Source organism: Callorhinchus milii, unplaced genomic scaffold, assembly GCF_018977255.1.
Source record: "Callorhinchus milii isolate IMCB2004 unplaced genomic scaffold, IMCB_Cmil_1.0 Scaffold12, whole genome shotgun sequence".
Classification (NCBI taxonomy): Eukaryota; Metazoa; Chordata; class Chondrichthyes; order Chimaeriformes; family Callorhinchidae; genus Callorhinchus; species Callorhinchus milii.
Genome location: NW_024704753.1, coordinates 467,086 through 491,639, shown reverse-complemented (window position 1 = coordinate 491,639; position 24,554 = coordinate 467,086). Strand labels below are relative to the sequence as shown.

At 40.1% G+C, this 24,554-nt stretch overlaps 1 protein-coding gene across 2 annotated transcripts in view; it reads right to left on the bottom strand.

Annotated features, from left to right (window-relative positions):
* Positions 1–5,007: 5,007 nt before the first annotated feature.
* The window catches only part of iars1 (isoleucyl-tRNA synthetase 1), a 51,087-nt gene continuing 31,540 nt past the window's right edge, over positions 5,008–24,554 (bottom strand). For both annotated transcript variants that reach the window (XM_007908887.2, XM_007908888.2), the window contains exons 26-34: positions 18,682–18,856; positions 17,891–18,003; positions 17,074–17,169; positions 15,029–15,202; positions 14,044–14,158; positions 13,224–13,349; positions 9,497–9,640; positions 7,281–7,433; positions 5,008–6,227 (exon numbers count right to left, since the gene is read on the bottom strand). In XM_007908887.2, coding sequence (XP_007907078.1) covers positions 6,145–6,227; positions 7,281–7,433; positions 9,497–9,640; positions 13,224–13,349; positions 14,044–14,158; positions 15,029–15,202; positions 17,074–17,169; positions 17,891–18,003; positions 18,682–18,856 — 1,179 coding nt within the window. In that variant the 3' untranslated portion in view covers positions 5,008–6,144. The remainder of the gene's footprint in view (positions 6,228–7,280; positions 7,434–9,496; positions 9,641–13,223; positions 13,350–14,043; positions 14,159–15,028; positions 15,203–17,073; positions 17,170–17,890; positions 18,004–18,681; positions 18,857–24,554) is intronic.

The following is a 24,554-nucleotide window of genomic DNA, read 5'->3' as shown; positions in this document are numbered from 1 at the left end:
CTTCCATTAATTTGTAAAACAGTGTGGATGAGATTCACAAGTCATGAGAGCCTAGAGCAGAAACACTTTCAGCAAGCTCGGGCTCATTTGTGCTGGTATCTCGAGGGTAATTATTAAATTAGCTGCTTTTAGGTACAAACTAGATCATGCCTCAGAGCAAAGTATCTGCCATGTTCCTCCCTGACTTTACTTATTCCAGATCCATTCCTTCTTTTACTTCTTATTCCAGGAAAATTTTAGCAAATGCTGAGAAACCTAATACCACTTCAGAAGAGATACATTTCAGAATTGGTATTGGTTACCCCCCAAAAAATAATGAATAAAAATACTAATTAGCCAATTATAATGAAAGCACTAGTTAGAAATGTGTGGACTCCGGCTAATTCATGAACTGTTCTACAACTATCTCCACAGCTGAAAATAACCTGAATCTGAACTGATTATTGCTCAGGTGCTTACAGAACACACACACATTTTATTCCAAACTCTTTCCCTTCCCCCTCTCCTGAACGTGAGTGTGCTAAATCTTTTCATCTCAAACATTTATAGAACCTGGGTTAGACCACACTTAGAATACTGTGTGCAGTTCTGGTCCCCACATTATAGAAGGGGTGTAGAGGCACTGGAGAGGGTGCAAAAGAGATTCACATGGATGATCCCAGAACTGAGATGTTACACCTATCAGGAAAGGCTGAACATGCTTGGGGTCTTTTCTCTTGAAAAGAGGAGAGTAAGGGGTGACCTGATAGAGGTCTTTAAAACGATGAAAGGTTTTGATAGGGTAGACATAGGGAAGATGTTTCCACTTGTGGGGGAGACCAAAACCAGGGGCCATCAATATAAAATAGTCACAAATAGATCAAATAGGGAAGATAGAAGAAATGTCTTCACACAGAGAATAGTGGGAATATGGAACATGCTCCACAAGGAGTTGTTGAGGCAAATAGCATAGATGTATTTAAGGGAAAGCTAGAGAGGTACATGAGGGAGAAAGGAATAGAAGGTTCTGCTTGAAGGCTTAGTGAGGAAGGGCAGGAGGGGCTCATGTGGAGCATAAACACCGTCATAGACCGGTTGGGCTGAATGGCCTGTTTCGGTGCTGTATATTTTAATGTATTTGATTTCCAATAAAACCAAATCCATTTGAAAACTAATAGAAATTAATTGGGATTACTCACTAAGTGGTCGCTATGAAATCCCTAAACAAAACCTCTGGATTTGTGGTTATAGCTGTTTTGCCAGAAGACATTTTACTTTCCAACTGTTGTCAATACTTTGTGGACCTTTAATGGCCAAAAATAGGCTAAAAACCACTGCAGCCATGATTGCAACCTGAAACAGAGCAGCTACTACTGTGCTTTTGACGGGGTAATTTCCAAGATGGACCTTGGACCAATTTCTAAAAAAAAACAGGTTGATGCTTTGATGGGAAGATGATAGAAGTAATCTCTAGGGATGAGATCAAATGGGCCAAAGGGCATTCTTTTTGTAAACCAATCTTGTGAGGAAGTTGAGTTGAGGAATCATCAAAGTGTTGTTTGTTTCAAGAACATATGAGATAGATTTGTTAGAAAATAATATCTGGGGATAGTGTATAGTTTGGGACACATGTCAACCGACTGCCAGGAAGGCGAACTGGATCTTCTTTTGCAAGCAAATTCTTAAGCCCTTATCTCCTGCAGCTTCACTATAACTTAAACTAGGCTGGCAGTGGGAAGAGTGGGTGTCCCCAACATACACATCCCTCACTGATCAATACAAACTTTAGTCCAATAAATTATTTTTAAAAAATTGGCCAAGTTAATGGGGCTAGAAGAGTTTGAAGGTTTGAATGTTAAAGAACCAGTTAGTTGCAAGTTGTTTTAAATTTGAAGTACAACTGACCATTTCTGAGCAGTACTGAGTGGATTCATATCAGTTTATAACTGCAGTGGATACCAGTCAAGGTGTTGGTCTTGGCAGGTGGTTTCCAGGTCCTCGTCCACTCCTGATCGAGCTGCCTAAGCTTGGTTTACCCTACTCTTTGTGTTGTTGCTGTGGAGAAGCAGAGAATAAACCGACTATTCGTGACATGTGGAATTACTCTTTCACGATTTCATTCATGGAGGGGAGGCATGACATTAAACACGTGGTCACATGTAAAGGACAAGAGCCAAACTGCTAAGTGACCTACATTCTTCAGTAAACAATAGCTTCAAGCTGCTTTACATCCCCTTTGTCTTACACTGAGGCCTTCTCCTCAGATTAATCCTGTAACTGGGAATCATTACCAAATATAATTATTCTTCGGAACTATTAATGGCTTAATTTCCACTGAACTTCAAAGTGAGGGGAAAAAAATCTGAAGATCTAACTGAACTTCGGAATGAGACATCCATTCACCAGACTTCTGAAATGATCCATTATAGCCCCAACCCTCTTTCCACATTTCATTCCCCTCCCTGGCCTGAAACAAGATAAGACACAGCGTTACAGACCAGATACAGGCCCTTCAACCTATCAAGTTGACCCTGATGATTTTCTCTCTGAGCCACCCACTCTACCCCACTCTCCTGCTCGCACCCAGTGCCCTTCAATATTGTTTGTTATCAAGCACCTATCCAATTCCCCTTTAAAATAATGTACAGATTCTACTTCAACAAAGGATTTTCCCCAGTTTATGCTGCATTCTGGTGGATTGCCAAATATAACTAGCCCAATACATGGTGAGCACTGCAATGTAGGTTAGCAAGAAACAAAGATCTAGTGTGTTACAGTGTAATCTCCTTACCCATACCTCTGATGTCTATTAATATCAGCAACAAATGATGGTGCTATGGGACATTTCACCTGGTGTCTATTCATTCTATTAATAGCACAAAGTTAGCATGGCTTCCAGGCATTCTAGGGTACAGGAAAGTTACAATGCCCTGAATAGTCAGGACTTCAGTGTGGACTTTCAATGGGAATCAATTGTGTTCAACTCCATAGGGAGACTGTCACACTGCCATCTTTGTGGAGTCAATTAAAAATTCTATTAGGTTCCAGGGAGGATCTGACATGTACCTACGTATGCTGTCAATTGTTACCACATATGGTAAGTAGAGCAAGTGAAGGTCATTGTGTTAATAATGGTTAAAAATACATCTACCCTCATTATAAGGCTTTTAAGTAATAGCATTGCCTCAGTGTGAGACTACTGGAGCACGGTTGACCATTTTTTCATGTTCCATTTACTGCTGAGACTTTCGCTGCTGCATTTATAAACCTACAAAACTGCTCAGCTAACGAGAACTTTGGTCAGCCCACTTTGCTGCACATCAGGCGCGGTTTGAGTAGTTTTTAACCCATCATCCTCTGCAGTTTATTTAACACTTGCCTCTAAGCCCCCACATTACTCGTTTCCCCCCATATAAACCAGGTCACAAGGCTTCTAGCTCTACTCGAAACAGGACCCTTGGGAATAATCCTTTCTTCATTTAACAAGTTTCCTTAGAGCTATAGCAAGACTGTCCTTTAGTTTTCCCATGCTCAAGAAAATAGGTCACAGCAACAAGTGTAACCGCTCAGTCAGTCCCAAGCTCCCGCTGATCTTTCCCAAATTCATTTTCTATTACACCTTGTAAAGCCTCAAACTCCACAAGGTACAGTCTGAATCGGCTTAAAGCAACTGTGGAAGATTCAGTAAGTCTGCACATATACATCTTCAATCTGGGTTATTAAATCTAGTTTAGCCATAGTGTATACTGTTAGTGTATAATCCACTGTATTGTTGGTTGGATGACAGTCAAATTTATGATATTTGCAGGATGATGGGAAGCACTAGTCTTAGCCTCATTGCTTGACCTAAATAGACAAATTGGAAGTCACAGAAATCTGCAGTCACCAATGTATGAAATGCATCCACAATCGGCTTTTGGAAATAACTGGCCATGTGGCTGGACTGACTGCTTTATAATACCGCTTCCATTTGACGGAGTGCCTTTCAAGTTATGAGGATGTCTCAAATTGCTTCACCTGATAGACCGTAAAGTGTGGTGATTGTATTTTGTTGGCAAATTTATTCCACGGCCTGAACATCCACCAACCACACCAAGATACAACATGCCTCACTAGTCTGTCAAGGTTACCATTGGGGACAACAGAATAGCCAGGGCAACTGTGAACCATTTAATTTTGCACATTTTTTGTTCGAGGCGCTGGATCAGTTTTCCTCGTCAGTTTTCCTTCTGATCCAGCAGTAACTGGCCGGGTTTCTGCTGTGGTTGCCTCCCCAGCTTGGGGATCCGCTGCTCTGCAATATTTCTCAGTGTTGTCTCATGACTGAACGCCACCATCAGGGCAAAAGCTGGCAACACTTAAGAAGTCTAACTGAGAGGAGCATCAGAATAGACAGAGGGACACTTGGCAAAGTATAGGGATTAGGGGATATGGCAAAAGCAGGGAAGCAGGATTAGAAGATCTCCCATAATCAAAAATGATGGAACAGGTTCGAAGGCTTCCTTCCTCCTAAAACACACTCCACAGGAACTGAACTCTGAACATTTGGGAAAACAGTGAAATACACCATAACAGAAACAAACTTCCAGCTCCTCTCTTAGTGCATTGCTCAGTATCTTAATGAGAAGCAGCACAAAGCAGTGGCAGGCGTCCTCGTCACCGGTCTGGTTTCTGAGATACTATCCAGAAACATCCAAGATGTAAACAAGATGCTAAATTCAAGCCTAGGGACACTCACCATTCCCCACAGCTTGTTTATTATTACAGAGGAAATGAAGATTCAACAAATCTCAGAAATGAAACTCCAGGCACATGTGCAACTTGTTTGATGAGTGCAAGCGTGTGCAAATTCTGCTTCAGCAACTGTGCCAGTCCTGAATTGTCCAACTCCTCCCCAGTTCATCTGCGATGGCTTGTAATGCAGTTACACAAGGTTCACAAAGCAGCACTGCAGCTTTGCAGCAAGTTACTGAACTGCATTTAAAGCACAACACTCCAGCGCCTGGGATCCTAGTTCTCGACATGAAGTTGGCAGGCGGAATAGTTTAATCAGAATCACATATACATAGGCACAGCCCCAAAACCCGCTGAACGGAATTATCATTCGATTTCTACAGAACTAATATTTATCCCTTTAATGAACCTATCCAAATAAACCTGCAGATTTATTTGATATACAAGCTGCTTATTGGAAATTATATTGGGTGAAACCCATCATAGCGTCTATTTAGTGATTTTTTAAAAAAATTAACATTGAATAATTTCAGTTGGAGATTGGGTTTGTGCACCACATGCTGGGCTGGGAGGAGAGAATCACTTGTATGTTACAAGGAGCCATATAAAGATGTACCCACAGTTTTAATGGGAATCAGGCACCCAATGTTTCCTAATAGGGTCACAATTAGTGACTTTTTTTTTTGCTTACTTTCGTTGTTTCCACATGACTGGGAGAATACACATTCCCAGCACAGTAAGTGGCCTATTCTCAGTTTGGCTTTTGGATACTGTCGCTACCCCAGAGAAGAGATATAAAATAAGAAAGTTATCCTTTCACACATCTTGCGTGGAGGAAATTGAACAGAATGGTGAATAAACCCCAGCACAAGGTTTGGTGCTTTTCCAAAAGTCCATGATAAACAGAATATACAACGGAGGGAAAAGGAGAGTGTTTTTCGATCAAATATCTGTCAATTTAAGACAGAATTGCTTTTGTATATCCACTGTTGGTATCTAGATGTCAAACGTTTGAGGACTGGATTCTCCCCCAGCCCGTGGCCAGCATCTCCTTCAGTTCTGTTCTAGGCCATCATATAGCAGTTGGCAGCCCAGATGGACTCTCTCCTGTGGGGCTCCTCCTCACAATGCCATGGCTGATATCAAGTACTCAGAGCATAAGGGAATGTCACTCCTGTTGTATGTTCTCTAGCCAGCAGTAACCTGACCCGTACCTAAAGGGACAAATGTCAACACCAACCAAAATGGGAAAGTAAACTTTCAATAATTTTATGTATCGTAATCCAAACATCTTTTTTGATTCAGTACTCAAGGCAAAGAGATCATTTGCAATTGTAAATGTGTATATATGGGATTTTCCATTAATGACACTAAAGAGTAGTAATAGCACCAAGTATTTCCCCAATAAGAGCTGAAATCTCAGTATAGTTCTTAGGATGCAGCGATTGTGGGCAGAACATGAACATATATGGTCTTTGTGCTCAGCATTTTCATAGAAGTGTTATTTGTAATTTCTGAGGAAATAAAAGAAAGATTTTGGTTAGCAGCTTTCATACCACAGACTTTTTAGAAAACATTAAGAGTAAAGTGACCCAGAGTTGGCTCGATGGACGCTAACCAGCTTTGTATAAAGGTGACACACAATTAGCCAACCCTGAAAACTATAGATCATTTACAATATATTTACTATAGGTCATTTAGTAAAGGCGACATCACCCTGTAACAAACACTAAACCAAAACATTATTCCAACATTTGCAAAAACATTTTTTTTTAATTGAAGCTTCACAAAAAAGGATTTTTCTCAGAATCCTGGAGAATGAGTTGGGCTGTTTAGACCATCCATTAGGAACGTGGAGCTAACCTTTATTTCTTTGCTGGGGTTTTGGCTACAAGTCTTTACAACTAATACTGCTCTGTAGAATATCACACCATGGGCCAGGCATTAATTTACAAGGTTGTGTAGCTGATATAGACCCAGTTGCAACATGGCAAATCCAGTTTAATCTCTCATTCATTCTGGCCGTTTTGAAGGTTTCGGGGACCGTCCGGCACACAATACAAATGTCACTCTTTGGGTGACAAACAAACACTGAGTAACATTCATCAAAGACTTGCTAACTTTACTAACGCCAGGCGCCTATCCCCACGAGAGGGCTTACAATAGACCATGACCCATTTTGAAGTTTTGAAAGTGAACGCTCCTGACGAGGTAACCCACTTTATTGGCCTACCTAAACGGCAAGTCAATATATTAAACTATTACTGATATCAGTCTCTTAGTTCTAATATTGTTTAGTGAGAATATAAAACAGATTGATGCCAAATACAGTTACATTAGAAACAAATTGTTATTTAAACATTGACTGAGTTACTTTAGACTTTCAGTGATGCATCATCATTAGTGCATCTGGACAGTACACATGGAGTGAGGTCACCACTGCCCAGGGTCACCTCCCACCGTCCAGATCACCGCGACAGTGCAAGGGAACAGCAGCAGCAGCAGCAGCAACACTGCATTGCGGAGAAATTAGTTCGTATAAATATAGCGGGAAATGGCCGACGTACCTTCAGCTCTGCTATCACCCAGGCACAACTTCAGCTTCCTGCTTCGGAGGCCAAACACTTTCGCCGTCTCCTGGATCAGGCCCAGGTAGGACAGCCCATTCTCACCAACTGGGTTTTCCAGCAGGAGGGAGGCCGAGCTTCCCTTCAGGCATTCTGCAATAAAACAAGCAGCAAATTCAGCTTCAGACTTAGCTTATCACAAAACTTAAAGATTCCGTAATCTGTACTTGTGATATTAAAATCAGGGTGTAACATCAGGGTGGGAATGCGCTTTGAGACATCATCCCAATGTGAAAGGTACTGTTTAAATTTAAACTGTTGTTGAATTTGTTTGAATATTATTGAAGGCAGTTTTAGTTCCCTGTACATTTGTTTCAAATAGTTTGGTAAATTTGCTGCGCTGACATCCGGAGAAGCAGCATTCAAGCTCCCACAGTCACAAATAGTTATGTGCTGTCCTGCATCATGGAATTTCAAAAGCCTGACAGTGGTGTTTGGATCCCTGAGCAAACCAGCAATGGAAACAATTGCCTAGAGTTTGTGGCAGTGAAGCAGAACAGTAGCAGCGAGGTGTGTGGGACTCAAACAATATTGAAATAATGAGGAAGACGTATGCTAATTCTTGTACATCTTCGCTTTGTTCTGATTGCCACGTAAGCTTGGATTTAAAAACTGCCTCAAAGAAAACTGCAAAATAAGGATATTCGAGTTCGCCCACCAAACAGTCACTACAATATACAGTATATCCTGTGAAGCGTTTTGAGATATTCTCCCAACCTGAAAGGTGCTGTACTAAATGTAAGCATTATTATTATTTATTATCTTTTTGGGGTATTTTAGAGAGAACTAGAAAATAATTTGAAGAGGAAGGATACCAGACAGCTTGGAGAAAGTGGGGAACTGGGATGATGATGGATAGCTTCTTAGAAGAGTAAAGGCAGACACGAGAAAATGGGCTGAATGACCTCGTAATACGTCATACGTTCAAGAGAGTAGTGCTGAGTAAAGGACTGCGGGTCATTGGCACATGGGCACATCCACCGACAGCAAAGCCATTCTCAATCAGCCAGGAACGATCACTCACTGAGCTTGCTATTCATCATGTGATTCCAAGCCTGTCTGGCACCTGCAATGTTTTGCTGCTTAATTAAAGTGAGAAGTGTCTAGATTTAAGCAAATCTTTAGCGCTGCTGGTATTTTGCCAAAGCTTTGAACACGTCTTCAGAGTGAAATCTGCATTAAATCTCCGAGCAATGAGATGGCAAAAAGAATCTGGGCACCAGAAAGAGTTAAAATGGAACTCAGACCTTGCTGTGCAGTTTCCTTGAAACTGTGCCAAACAACGGCCAGATTCAAGTGCCAAAAAAAAGGCTGTGCATCTGCTCTGACAGCCTGTAGCTCACCGGTTGATTCACCAAACTAAGGCCTTTAAAGAGGATTTGCTGTAGTTAATGCCACAGTGATCCTGAGCCATAAACTACCATAATCACATATAGGTACATATTGCCCACCATCTTCAGTAATGAGCTCTCAACATTGTATATTGGAGAGGAACTATTGAAAATTAAAAACACAATATATCAATCAGGAGAGATTAAGGTAGAAAGTGAATAACTAACGTTGAACCTCTCAAGCTTTGTTCACTTTGCATCATCAGGACCACTCATCTGCTTCCTGCTTTACCACTGACTCTTAGCTGCCCACATGCCCAGATTTATTATTATTTACTCAAGAGTGAAAAGAACAGTATAATTCACAGGACATAAAGTTAAAATTGATAACAACTGAATATTTGCATATTTTCAATGAAACCGTAAAATGACTGAAAAATAATGAATAAACAACGCAAAGACTGTTGATAAATGTTCAGATAACATCCCCTAGCTATACACCCACACTGCCATTAGCATAAAATCAGCAGTTTGCCGCAGAAATATCAGGTGATGAGCACCAGCTTTGAGTGCTGAAGACAGCAGCATTTCCTCAGCAACCCTGCCACCTAAACGTGCATACAGGCAGTCATTACCAGCCACAGAGAATGGGTTGTTGGAAGGCCTGATTTTCGAGAGACAATTCTCTGATCTAAAGATCCGAGCACTAGTGGAGATTCATTGGGTATTCACCTCATGGCTGTTTGTGGTTCCCTGCACAGAACAGTAATTACTTGTGAAGCATCACCAGATGTAACAGTGTGACTTTTCTTTCTCACAGCATACCTTGGGGCTTGGCGTTCACCAGCTGCAGGTTGGTATACTGGCAGAGCAGGGTATCGGTGCTCGGGATCTCTGCTGGTGATGCTCCACATGTCACGTGCAGCGTCTTTCTGCTGAGACTCATCAGATCTGCCTCAGCTGTCAGCTCTGCAAGAGAAACAAACACAATCAGTGACCCAGGACACACCCCTCATTGGTCCTCAACTGAGCAACATCATCATTTCAGAGGAGGTGAAGAGTTATCTTGCAGCCCCACGTGTCCAGTAAAGGCAGCTTTACTGTGTTATTCCTGTGTCTGACAAAGTGATTAAGATTTACTGCTGTCAATTTTTCCCCTCGTTTGTCCCCCAAGAGTTAATTTTCAGTGACTATTTGGTAAAATCAGAAGCGCAACAATATGCTGTACCGAATAATTCATCAAAATAAAATCTGATTTGCCACTCTGTTTCACCCACAAAATATACAGTCAATTCACTTTACAGTATATTCTGTGAAGCGCTTTGAGATATCTCAAAGTTATGATAAGGCACTATATCAAATGCAAGGATTATTATTATTAAGTAAAAGGTTGTGTGGGTACCACTCTCGCACTGGCTGTAGAACTAAAACAGGTCTAATTTTTTTTTATTTGTCCTTTGATAAAGTATTAGGCTCTACAGATAAGCTCCCCTGTTGCACAGCGGAGTTTGGGAATCTTATCTCAGTCCTATGCCTTGCCACTTTGTGTTGTACTATGCGAGCAGCAGCAATTCTCTATGAATATCTTACACCGATGGTGATGCCTGAATGCATGGGAGCCAATGATCTCTCTCTCCAGTGAGTTTTATTCCATAAACAGAAAAATGTTTCACATTAGAACAAACAACTCTTTGCCACACTGGCTGTGGAGGCTGAGACCAAAGCATTTCAAAGGAGATTAAGAACAGAAAAAGAAAAAGGGAAAGAACAGAAATGGGTGGGAATTGGGATCGGAGTAGATAGATCCAAAGAAGGCGTCAGCACCACCAATTATACAATGGGCTGCAATTTCTACCGCACTCTGTTTTCCATAATGGTCATAAACTTACACTGAGATCCTACATCAACAGCAAGCTTTCATTCAGCCTTAGTGACCAGAGCGGCTGGAGAATGTATACAAACTATCACTGACACAAGCCACAGAGTGTAAGCAGGGCTAATAGCAAAGCGAGCTTGTAAGAAATGACACCTACAATAAAGTTTACAGAAATACCAAGATTCACTTCACTCTGCAAGCACACCTGATAATTCATTCAGATACACTGACTTGTGGCTGTATGATTAGACTTGAAATTATGAAATGACTGAATGTGTAAACAGGACACCATTTATTCACGTGAAAAGTGACTGTAGATATCAAGCACGGTGGCAAAGCGCTTGATTTGCTTTTGCTATTTTGTGGGAATCATCTAGTTCTGAAACATTAGGCCCAGAGGTGGTGAATGCGCTGATCAAACATTTTTACATTTGCATCATTATTTACTCTGCTGCATATGTTGATGCTTTCAATTCTCCACTGGGCCTCTGGTTCCCTCTGTGTTGGCATATTGATATTTAATTTTGGTTCCAAATTCAAAAAGTTTTTTTTCCACAGATTAGTACATAGCTTTGTGATTTAAAATGTGAACCTATTTTTACAATATTCAGCATAATCACTTTAAGATAAATATGATCGTGAACATAACATGAAGGAAAATATTCTAATCTGCCAAGAAACAGGATTAAATATATATATAATATGTATAAAAAAGAGGTTTATTGATCAGCTCTGAAAAACAAGTGTCGATTTCTAATAGCACACTGGATAATTTGGGAGACCAGTTTACTATTATATCTCTATATGACAATTTAACAACAAATTACATTTGTATAGCGCCTTTCACGTCAGGAGGATGTCCCAAGGCGCTGGGACATTTAAGCAGTGAAACAGATTGCAGTGATGCCAGTTGATGGTGCATTAGCACCAATGAACAGAAAAATCCCTGAATTTGTGAGGATGGAACTCCTAAAACAACGACCAGAAGAATCAATTTGCCAAACTTTGGGCTTGAAGGTGGGTAAAGTTTTCTTAATAACAGAAATTAATCTAGTGAATCTGTCACTGGATCCTCAAAGGCTCAGACATCCAAACTGAGCAGAAATGAGATCTGCCAAGTGCACTCTATAACTGTGAAGGAATTCAAATTATTGATCAAGTATTATACCAAAAGAACAAGAAAAAATCTTATTGTATTGTTTCTGGGTAAAAGCTGCCTCAAAGTTAAACCTCAGAGATACAACTGTTATTAAGAGGTTTGCAGTTTCTGCACATGTCTGTTCTCCCTCCCTGTAATACCCAAATTACCCACTGTATTTATAATCATTATGAATTGCAAGTCCGCATTGAATAAATTGTTCATCCGATTTCTGTGAAAGTCACCCCATGGACTCCATAAAAAAGAGACAATTAAATAGCTCAAGCAGCTTATAAGAGTGGGATATATTTCAAAAGCCATTAAATTGCAATATTTCTGTTTCAGTCACTTATGGCTGTGAGTTAGAAGATTGTGGGTTCAATGCCCTTATTGCAGCTTGAACTCATAGTCAAAGTTTATCCTCCAATGCAGTAGTGGGGGATTGCCTCATTGATAAAACATCCATTGGAAAGTTTCTAGTGATGGGAGTAGATTAAAACATGCTCCAAGTTACAGCATGGCTGCTAATAATATAAATATTTAAATTATGCTGCGTCAATATATGGTACAAGAAACTTCAATCAGAGACAAAACCATTAACTTATGTAGCTCTTCACCTTCACTAGATGACGTTGTGCTCTGTCACTGTCAAGTGCTCTGGGACTTTACCCTGTGTGAGGGGTGCTATATAAATGCAAGTTGTTGTTGTTGTAGTAGACCTGCAGGCCTAATCCTTCAACTTACTCTGCCGTTGCCATTCACCTTCCCCACTGGCTTAGCAGTCAACAGCAGATCACAAGTGAAACTGTCGGGAAATCTACAGCATCACTTATAGTAGGATACCATCACTGCAACCTGGTCGCTACATTCCATATCAATCTGGTTTTGTGGAAGCCATATGTAGAGCCAGGAATGTACACCTTATAGGCTGCTGCACAGACAGATTGACTGATTACAGGAGCCCAACATAGGCAGTGTTCTCCAGCCCCAAACTATCACACACAGCTCACTCTGTGCCAACGCATGAAGAGTCCTCAAAAAGCAATTTATGGATCGAAAATTATGTTCACAATTCATCAAACTCTAGAATGAGAATGACCTAAAGGCATCCTCCATATGGACACACTAAAGAGTTACTACAAACAGGTGTCTACAGTTCTCTTGCTTCAGGATAGACACCAGTGACATCTAGTGGCTGCATGCTAGAACGGCACAGTTGGTATTGAGCTGGAAACAAATAGTCCTGGATCAAACTGACATTTTCTCAACAGTTCTCAGTTTCTTGACCCACTTAATCATTAAGCACACTGATTTTAAAAGCATCTCTGACCCAGTTCTCAAGCAGCTCAGCTGTTTGGACATTCAGAGTAGTGAGTTGGAAGCTCTTTTGAGACATTGTTTGACATAAAGGTGCTAGAAAGATGCAAGTTGTTGCACTTACTATGACAAGTCAACCGTGCATCAAGTAATAAAAACAAAAAAACGAAGAGGCTAACGGGCAGTAGTGTAAAAACACACCATGTAAAGTTCACACTTACCAGTTTTACCATGATAAATAGCCAGCCGAGTGGTCTGCAGCCCAAATATAATGGAAATCACATTTTTCAACTTGACAAAATCTAGGATGTTATCTCCCTTGGGATTCTCCAGCAAAACCACACCATCTAAAATAGCAATGAATTGCATTGATTAATGCAGAGTTGCAGCAGCATTTGCCAAATGACAGTGTAAAGTTTCACCTCAACTCAAGACTCAGGAGAACATTTGCTCACTGCACTGGAGCCATCCAAGTAGCAAGCAGTCAGAATAAAACTTAGTCTGTTTTACCAAATATTTCTCAGCTTGTCATTCAAGTTGTGTAGGAAACACTTGCCATACAGTGCTAAAATACAATATATTCTTTGAGACGTCTCAATGATGTGATAAGGCGCTATATCAAATGCAAGGATTATTATTATGAAAAGTCTCCTTCCCAGGTTTTCCACTACCTACAATAGATGTGCACTTCTGACCTGCCTTAGCATTACAGCAATCAGGACATTGATGGCCCCAGGTAGACGTTCAATTTCGTAGCTGATACGAATAAGAGCCATTGCCGAAGGAAACAAGAAAATATCAAATTTAGTGTCAGATTCTATTGCAGGGGCACATTTGTGGCACTCTGGTGATAAAATATCACTCCATCCATTCATTCATCATTCTGTCCAAGGCTGAGGTTAAATACATCAATGGGAACAAACATGTTTTGCCAACACCTCACCCCCTCAAAAATACATTAGATAAAAATAAGTTATTTAAGACACTTTTATACATTATGTAGAATAGCAGATTGCAGGTTCCATCACAATGACTCCTCACCCTGTTCCTTTCCATCCACTGCAATCTTGAGGTTCACATATGCACAGGCAAGCTCCGAAAGTGCAGCTCCTGCAGCTCCCTTCACAAGAGTCAAATCCAGATCAGAACCCTTCAACTAGATGGACACAGGGAAAGGAAGAGAGCTTTACTTTGATGATATTCATAGACAGCACATTCCTCAGCTCCGAGCTTAACTCAGACATCATTACAGTACCATCACTTCGAGAGCAATCACAATTACCTCAACCTCCCAGTTTCAGTTGCTGACCTCACCTTATGCAAAACTGTAGCTGCATTCAATAAGTGCAACTAAAACTCAACTACTAACATGAAAATAACCAGATTAGTTCTATTTTACAAAGTGCTGGGTAAACGTCACTGAGGGTCCAGTGGCACACGCTGCCTCGACAGTGTCAGGAAGAACAGAGGTTGAATTTTTGGTGTCAATGAGTTTCCAATCTTAGTCGTGTTGGTATGAGACGCTGCAAAGCAGGAAAAAGACACTTCTCACCAGGGAGAAGTAACAAAACATCCCTCAGTTCCAGTCCTGCTGAAGGACAGTGCCTGAAACGGAAACCCATCGCTCGTTTTCAGATGGGACAGAGCAACATATTGTCTTTCAGTTTGGATGTCAGACTTGGTGTAGTAATGAGGACAAGATACACAGGATGAAGGGTGGAGAAAGGAAACTTCATGCCAAACAAATTCAAAGAATTACAAAAGTATATCAAATGTGGTTCATTTCCTGCATAGATCAGCTTAACATCCAGGTTGATTCCAAGATTTGACGTTTAGAGCATCAATATTTTGAAACAAAATGGACGGGGCATTTTACTGACTGTAAATTTTCAATGAGCATTTCTCTGCATTGCAGAGAGAAAAAAATAGAGGTCTGCACAACCGTAGGAACTGGATATTATTGTGCGCACATGCACAAACTCAACACTGTTCCTCCTAAGTCAGCAACAGCCTGTACAAACGTTACCTGTGTTGTCTCCTGTATAATCACTTCTGCAGAAATTGGTACCGGGTAAAGCTTCAATGGCGCTTTGATAGTTCCCAAGATAAATTCAGTGTGGTTCTGAATGACTGTGTCCAGATAATCTCTTGGTTGAGAGCTGTAATATACTGTGATCTGATCGGAGGGCACCAGGTGAGCCTGCAAACAAACACAATGCAATTGTCACCAATTCTTCTTATTGTTTCTAAATCAGTTTGTCATTCACAAGAATGTAAACAGGTTGGCGCAGAACGTACTGAAGGATTACTAAAGTCGTTTTTAATAAACTAATTTTCACACAAACGCATAGTATATTTGGTGAAAGTCACCATATATTTGGCGAATAAAATTAATTCTCCCAAATTTGATCTACCACTCACCACCCCCCAACCATCCCCATAACATTTTTCCCTCCCCAATTTCTGTGAATGCACACGCACAGCTTCGGGAATCTAGTCGTGCACATGGCTCATGTTTACAACCACATCTCCCGAGTAAAACATGTATTCAGTTTGTGTCAGAATAGGGAGATCCGGGTATTGAACCCAGTTTGTTTTGGGGTAACTATTTCACATGAATACAATTTGAAACAAAAATGCAAAACAATTTGTATTCCATTACTAACAATCAAGGCATGGCATTATTCAGTTTTCTGCAGCAATCTGAAAACTAATATTGGTACAATTAGATACAACTCTAGATGTACAAAATGCTCACCTAAATATGAGACTGGAAACTGTATGGTTCTGGTTATAATGTTATTAGTTGTTTTATTATACAAACTGAATAGTTCAATTTAAAATATCTATTTATGAAGAAAATTGTTGTGGAGCGAGAGGCAACAGCCATGTGCAACAGTCAGGATCAGACAATGTCAACAACCATTACCAGGGCATAACAGCATGGTTCTTTTAAAGAACAATTTTAAATATTTAATAGATTTCAAAAGTAGATCTGCCAGAAAGGTGTAAATAATGTACATAGGTTAGAAGATTGCCCAATATGCTGAAACTAACTGCTGTACGACTGGATAATCCAGTTTCACACAAGGTCCTCACTGACCGAGTGACCAAGTGTCCGGAGGCTTTCACACCATGCATCGCCTGGCCCAGCTTGACATGTCTGAGCAAAGTGATGTTGGGTTAATCCGCTTAGGCACCAATCATTTCCTGCCTTCAGGGTAAAATAGGATTGAGCTAGCAGAAGGTATCCACTGAATGAATACAAGATGATTTAGGCAGGTTGTCAGCTTCTACAGTTGAGAAGAAATTCCATTCCATAAAAATCATTTTTTTTAAATAAAAATTGTAATTAAGACCAATAGTGAAGGAGCATCATTTTTGCCTTTATTTTTTGGGCCAGATAAAGCTAGCTAACTACTGAGATTTTGACATAATCTTCAATACAATCTGTTAAATTAAGGGATACATAAAACCCCTTAAAACAGAAATTAAATTAGAATTAGATTAACATTTTGAAGTATTTTACTAAAAGCAATACACAAGGAGTTGAGACGAAGTCTTTTGTTTTCAAATACCATTTAAACCTCAAATACTGTCACTGCCTCAGAAGGCAATACAATGTGCTCTGTGCAAGATATCACCTTTGGGATTACTTACTCTTCAAGAGAATGCAACATGGGACATTATTGAATCCTAGTCTGATGATCAGAAATGCAGCATTATGCACAATTTGGCCCTCGGCTTTATAAGGGAATTATTATAGCCTCTGTAGTGGTCATTAATTAGTGATATTGGGAAAGGAATTGAAATCAACAAATCCTGAATGGGTTGCAGGTTCTGAACTCCACTAGGATGTTGACCTCTGATCTGAATTCCAAGTGTAAAACTGTTGCGTTGGCCGTCACACATCTGGGATTCACTTACAAAACCCTTTTCTAATATCACAAGTTAATGGGGGTGGGGGTGGGGTGGGGTGGGGGGAAGAGAAGATATCTACAATTGTTTTCTTTAAACTGAACATTATTTTGTATCTCTCACGGTTTTACATTAACAAATTATGTAACAGACCTTCTTCCTGAGCTTTTGGATTCTATTTATAACTTCTCGTGCAACTCCTTCTTCCACCATGGACTGGTCAGGTGTAACATCCAACAGCACCAGAGCCTGGAAAACAAACCGTTTGGTTAAAGCACTTTTAACCTCACCTATAATAGCAAAAGTAAAAGGTGCTCGATATATCAAGCACGTGCTCTTAGCATCTTTTATCTCCAGTTACAATCTCCAGCTCTCCCATTTCAAGAAACCAGACGAAAACTTCCTAAAGCAAAGCAAAGTGTACCAATGATTTACAGTGCGCAATGAGTTCAATTCAAGCACCTTTTTGCCTAGGAAATATTATTCTGACTTGTGTTCAATTAAAAACTTTGTTTCTTTACTCACCAATATTTCCTCCTCTATTTTTCGTCTCTTGGCGTACAATAATACAGCAACCTTCACGGTGTTTCCCAGTGTCCATTCATAGAAACATAGAAGCACGAGTAGGCCATTCAGCCCCTCGAGCCTGTTCCGCCATTCTATAAGATCATGGCTGATCTGTACCTCAAGTCCAATTACCCGCGCTTGCCCCGTATCCCTTAATACCGACTTAACAAATAGTGCGAACCTTCATAGGGATGAATTGTGACGGGGATCACAGCCAAGTGCAAAGCCTCGCACATGAATGGCAAGTAAATACCCCCCATAATCCATGACTTTCTGGCCATTATAAGTAATTTCCCTGAACATTTTAACCCAATCCTCCCCATGAAACACCAATAGTGAACGTCAGCAACAACAACTCACATTTATGTTGTGCCCTTCACACGAGGTAGCGTCTCAAACTCACCTGGGCATCAGAATGAGCCTCATATTGGGTAGCTTTGTCTGCACTTTGCTCAAACGCATACATCAGGCGCAAATCCTCTTCATGGAGTTCGTGCCCTTCAACAACAATGATGCCTGTCGAAAGGACATTTTATACTTAGTGCAACAGTCTTCAGAAACACAACAAAATAGCTATATGACCAGAGACCAATTTAAAGAAATCTTCAAGCTCAATTCGGCAATTGTACAGGTGACTTGCACTAATTAAAGCTATATTACTTTCACTCTGATGAATCACAGATGTAATTGCAAGACAGGGATCGGTCTCATCTTCAGCAATGTATTCTCTTATCTCCCACACAGCCAGTCTGCAAACAAGGTGAAATCACTTGTTTGACGATCTGCATCATTACTCTGGTTAAGATCAGAGCTCTACAGATGCTAAGATGGCATTGGGATTCATCTGTTAATTATTCCAATATTAAACTGAGCAGTTCAAAACTGAACCAACAGAAACATATCAACTTGAGGCTTACAAAGTCCCATGTGTCCTCACATTTACTCCCAGGAAAGGTGTAGACTGAAAATATGACATGATAATAAAAAGTTTGTGTTCAAAATGTTTTCCATTGTACTAGCTATTAGGACAGAATTATACTTATAAAATATGCCAGTCTTCAGAACAATATTGGAGGAATTATTTGCCTGCAATGAAGAAAGTAGGAGTCCTCTTGCTCAACTACAAGGTCAATATTCTGGGCAAGACGTGATGGCTCTGTGCTACAAACAGGAGCAGATCTTCCCAAGGCTCACCTGTGGTTTGGAACTCCTCCAGCTGATTGCTCTGCAGGCCCCTGATAGCTGCTGTGACTGATCTGAACGCTCCCTTCAGCCGCTTGCCCAGCACCATGTGATCCGGTTCTGCCCTTAGTCGGATGCCATATTTGTCTTTGTCCGATGACAGGGTGAGTTGACGGACATTCAGCTCCTTTTTGAAGTTATCAAAAGGAAACACTTTCAGAGTTCAGCATTAAGGACATCCCACTAACAACACATTGCATTTATATAGAGCCTTTCACATCAGGAGGACATTCCAAGGCACTGGACAGTTGAGGGCTTGCACCTGAGCTGAATTTAGGTAGGATGGGAGTAAAAGATGACCGAAGGCTTGGTCAAATAGGAAGGTCTTGAGATGGACCTTGAAGTAGGCGAAGGAAGACGTGAGGCCCAGGGACTCTGGAATGGAGTTCCAGAGAGTTGGGGCAGATAAGCTGAAAGCCTGACCGCTAACGGTAGGGCAGGTAGATCGGTAGGTTTTAAGAAGGTTACAGAGGTAGGACTCGGCAAGACCGTGGAGAGATTTAAAAGCAAGGATGATATGATAAGAGCATTCATTTCAAATCCCTCCAATTTAATAACTTGTTGTTAATGTCAGATAACCAACACGATTGTGCATCTCTTGATATCATGGACAATTTGTACTGAATTATTTCACTGTGCAATGTAAGTACCAGGCTACAAGAAACTAGATATTTGCTTTTTTTAAAAGAAAAATTGGTTTACATTATGAAATAACATTCTGTACTAGATAGTTTAGACAAGACCACAGAGCCCCTATACGTCAGGTTTATTCCCTGCAATTCCATTATTCTATATAAAATACTTTCACGACAGTTCAACCCAAAGCCATTAATAGTAACAAAGAGCTGACACAATGGGGATAGCAGAAGGCACGTGTCAAGGAGAATAATTACACTTGGTACAGTTTTAATACAAGGGCAATTTTATGCAAACGCTTCCTCAGGGTTGAAATAAATGATTACGAATCATAAAAATCCAAGTATTTGACCAGGCAGAATAGCAAAATGTTATTCCATACAATACGTAAACATCATTGCAGTACCAATAGACGGGTCATCTAGCCAATGTAGCTGAAATAGAGCGGAGAAAACAAAGTGTGACAGAACAATCTACACAGTGAAAAGTCTTTCATTCAATAGATTTGAAATCAAACAGGTGTCATGGGATAATACCCTGCCTTAACATACAGTTTAAATAAATCCTGGCAGATTAAACGTGTGAAATAAGTAATACTAGCAAAGTTCACAATCAGGATGTTTATGTTTAGTAACTCCTTGAGCTTGGTTCTTTGTTTTTAAGGTTACCTGACGTTTTTGAGCAGATTTTAAACTCGTAGAATTGCTCCAAATGCCCCATTAGTCCCTATGTGACATTGCTATGTAATGGTTTGTACTATAAGGCTGTACAATGTGTGATCCTGGATTTTACACGTCCCTGGTTTGACTAGCAGGTTAACTCCAGGTATCAGGCTGACGTTTGAAGGTTGATACAGCTACAAATCTTTGACCTTTTAAATTCTATGGACCAGCAGCACAGCAGGGATCTCATCGTGCTAACGTCAGGCACCACACAGAGATCTCTGCTGCCTGCAAACACATGGCACTGATCAAAGCTCGACTCCAGTCAGTTCAGGGGAGCACTGACGTTAGAAGCAGACTTGGGTCACACCAGTATGAATCGTACAGCTAAACACTTCTTGGACGTTCGGTTTAAATAAACAAAAGCTAGGGTTAACTCAAGATTGGAGTTCACATTAATTGTTCTGTAATGAAATGAAATTTAATTGTGTTTCTATTTTATTTATATAACAAACATTCTGTAGTTTTAATGTCAGAGCCTATCAATGTGACCCTCAAAATTAAAATGGTATTGGATGTAATGAAGAAACACATTGAGCAAAACAGATGAATGCATGCAGGACATTTCCTGAAGTGAAATAGGAATTAGTTCATCACTATCCAGGCACGGATTTTACACATTGTGAGAGTCGGCAGGACTGTGTTTAACTGATAGCGAGATGGTGTCACAGTGATCAGCAGCTCAATGCTAATTATAGAAAAGTACAAGCTTTCCAGTTCACTTATCTTGGGGTTTGTCCAAGCATCTTACGCTTTTCATTATTAACTAATCTTTGAGGAATTTCTCATTCTGCAGTTATGTAAGAATAAACAAGACCAGAGTGTATTCAGTAAGTGGGTGGGTATCTTATCCACACAGGACAATAAGGCTCAATTAGAATCTATATGCGGGAGTGTTGCCAGGCAACGTTACTTGGATTCCCACTTCACTGTGAGAATTTGCACCTAAATTAAAATCTCCTTCCAGAACGGTCCCCATTTCTGAATTGCGTAGACACAAATCAGAAGTACTTCCTGATATCAAACAGTTAGGGCCACTGGTTGCAGTGCTCCACACATTCATTCCTCTTTACTGTTAGTTCCTACTGCAGTATAATTCAAAATCATAGAACATTAGAGTTCAGAAATAGGCCATTGGGCCCATCAAATCTACTCCCGTGGTATTCACCACATAAGCAACTCCTCTAACTCTCTTGCTCCCTCCCCATAGTCTCATCTACTTTTCCAAGCATCTATCTAATTCCCTGTCAAGATAATTGATGGACTCCGCTTGATAGCAGTTTATGACAGAATGCAACAATCCATCCATTCTCCATGTAATTCTTTCTCACTTCCTCTTTAATTCATCAGTAGACGATCATAAACCTGTGTCCTCTTGGTAGCATTTCTCCAACTAGTGAACATTTACCGTACTATAATCCTTCATTATCTTGGATACTTCTATGAGGTTGTCTATCAGCCTTCTCAGTTTAAGGCCAAATTTATCAGATGTTTTGTTTTTAAACTTGGGTTAACATTTCATTACTTTTATATTTTTCTTGAAGCTTTAGAACCAGATTAATGCTATTCCACTCCTTGCTTCTAATAATAATATTATAAACAATTAAACAAGCCTGTTACAGATCCAAAGGAAAGCAGTGGATCTGTTGCCATGAATATAATAACTAGGACTGTGCTCAGGTACAGTTATGTAGCCATCTCTCCTCCCAAAAGCTGTACAAATAAAGTGTTTTGCTGTGTTCTGGTCAACAAGCCCCCAGATAAAATTGGTCATCGAATTCATGGCTGTTTGTGGAACATTGCTGTGTGCAATTTGACTGTCGCAATTACCTTCAAAATGCAGTGATTACACTTTACACTAAATCCTATGAAGTGCTGGGTATTAAGCACTGAATAAATCAGAAACAAATTGAAACTCAAATTATGCTGTTCATGCTCAATGGAAACGTCTAGAAAATACAGAACCGAAGGAACGTCACTGCCTGTTAAAACTTAGGTGAACAGATTGAAGCTGCTGTTGAAATATGGGCTGGTCGCTGCAATCATCTTTACTCTCACACACTGGATACGTTTCCATACCACCACTGCTTCAATTCAAACAAAATGAACTCTTAGAAATAAATGGCTGTCACACCTGACAAAAACTATCAGGAAAGATTTCATCTCTTGGTATATTCAAGGAATGCAGCCAAAGGTTTATGTAAGAAATAAAGAGGTTCTGGTGAGCAGACTGGTGCAGCAGGCACAGTGTTACATCATTGGGCAGTTAGCCAGGCCTCTGCTTCACTTATCTGATATCAAATACCTCCATGGATGGTCTCAGTGGAACTATTCAATTATGTGAATTGATGATGCTGACTGTTCAACAAACATTTTCTGCAGGCAAACATCAGAGATAGCACTCTGCTCCCCAAGTAACAATATTCACCATATTTTGAAAGCAAGTGTACACACGTGTCCTCAACCTGTGCCACCCATTTCAATCTTTTAAATCAGCACACTTGTTGAACATTCAATCCCAAACACTATACAATTACTGGAAAATAATTACTGTTGCTTCACTATGTTGCAAACGAACACGTAAACTAAAGCGGGGAAGATTTTGGCAGCAGGCAAGAACTGTAACAGGTTTAATGCATCATAATGGGTTGAATTCAGTTACAGCAAGAGTTGGAAGATACTTAGTTTAAGGTTACAAATATTTCTGCTAATAAGATTGGTTAGAAAGGTGCACGATCCAATTAAGAGGGAGCAACTTCAGTCCCCCACGAGAAGGAGGAGTGAAAGTGGAGATCATTTTGAGAAGTTCAGGCCTGCATGCACTAAGGTAAATACAAATATTAAATTCAACCATAAATTGGAAATGATCAATAACCTAGAGGTGGGAAACATCTAAATGAAGCTACAAAGTTGAAATGTCATTTCCTTTCACGTCCGAGAATTGGCCCTTCAAGTGATCACAATCTAACTTGACGCACTGATGAGAACTGGACAATAGAATGGAACAGTTGGGATTTTGACCTCAGAACATAATACAATGCAGGAACAACGCGAAGATCTTAAATAGAGTCTGAACAATTACTTTCTCAAATCCATGTTGCTCAGAAGACAACAATACACAATATTCTAGACCAATTGTGGCTAGAAAAAGGCAATCCTTTCATTAGATCAGTCTGGGCTGGATTCACGTGCCACAAGGACAATAACATGCCTCGTCCAGACATCAAAGTAAGCCTCAAATAACCTGATCAGAACAAAACTAAAATAAGTAATGACAGAGAAAAAAATCAGAATAAAATTTAATGTAATATGCGCAAGAAAAATGTTCTCCCAATTGACTTGAAAGACACAGCAACAACTTGCACCTATATAGTGCCCTCTGAGCCGGAGGGGGGGAAGATGGTCGAAAGGGAAGATTTTCAGGCTGGACTTGAAAAAGGGGAGAGAGGGGGCAAGGCGGAAGGATTGAGGAAGAGACACAAGGAAGACAGATCCACCATAGGTGGCCAGTTCTATTGATAGCATTCCAATATCTTTCTCTTTTTACAGTCAGTCTGCTCACCACCAACAGTGAACCTGATCTTTATTCTCAACCCATCTACACAAAAACATCCAACTGCTTCCTATCCCATTACAAAGCAACTTAACTACTTCTCAGTGACAGTTACTAGAAGAGATCAGCTGTAAATGGGAACCTAATTTACTGCAAAATAAATAAAACTCCTTGTCTAAAGATTTTCAAAAAGGCATTAAAATGAGACAATGCCTTCTTTCAGTGTCACAACAGAGTCACAACAAACTGATATCCTGAAGTGCAAAGAAGCAGAACAGAATCAAATTCCATTTTATACAATGACCACAATTCCCTCCATTTTCTCTGCTGTGATTTCTCAAAAGCTAAAATTAGGTCTATTATCTATTCAAATGTTCTTGGTGACTTAATTATTAGAACCAAAATATCTTGAAGGATTTAAGTAATAACCTGCCCTGGTCTGATCACAAACGTCTGAAGCTACTGGTATGGAACAAATGTGCCAAATAATCCGACAATTTAAAAAACTGCAGAAATTAAAACCTAACTGGTATAGGAACTGAAATTTGCAAGTGTCCAGGTCCTTCTGAAGTATGCAAACTTGATTTTGCAGCTCAGTCTACGAGGAAGGCAGTTTCTCTGGGTGTCCTGGTCAATAACCTCTAGATAAAACTGGTCATTCACTTCATAGATGATTGTGGGACATTGCTGTGCTCAAATTGTGATGCCATAATTGCCTACAAATGCACTACACTTCACAATAAAATCCTGTGGAACGCTTTTAAGACATTGTGATGATGTGAAAAGACACTATATCAAATCCGAGGATTATTACACACACACACAGTCAGGAATCACATATACATGATTCTGTTACAATTCACCAAACTGTTGAGGAACAAAAGTTAAGAGTCAGAGTCATCATGTGCGTATCA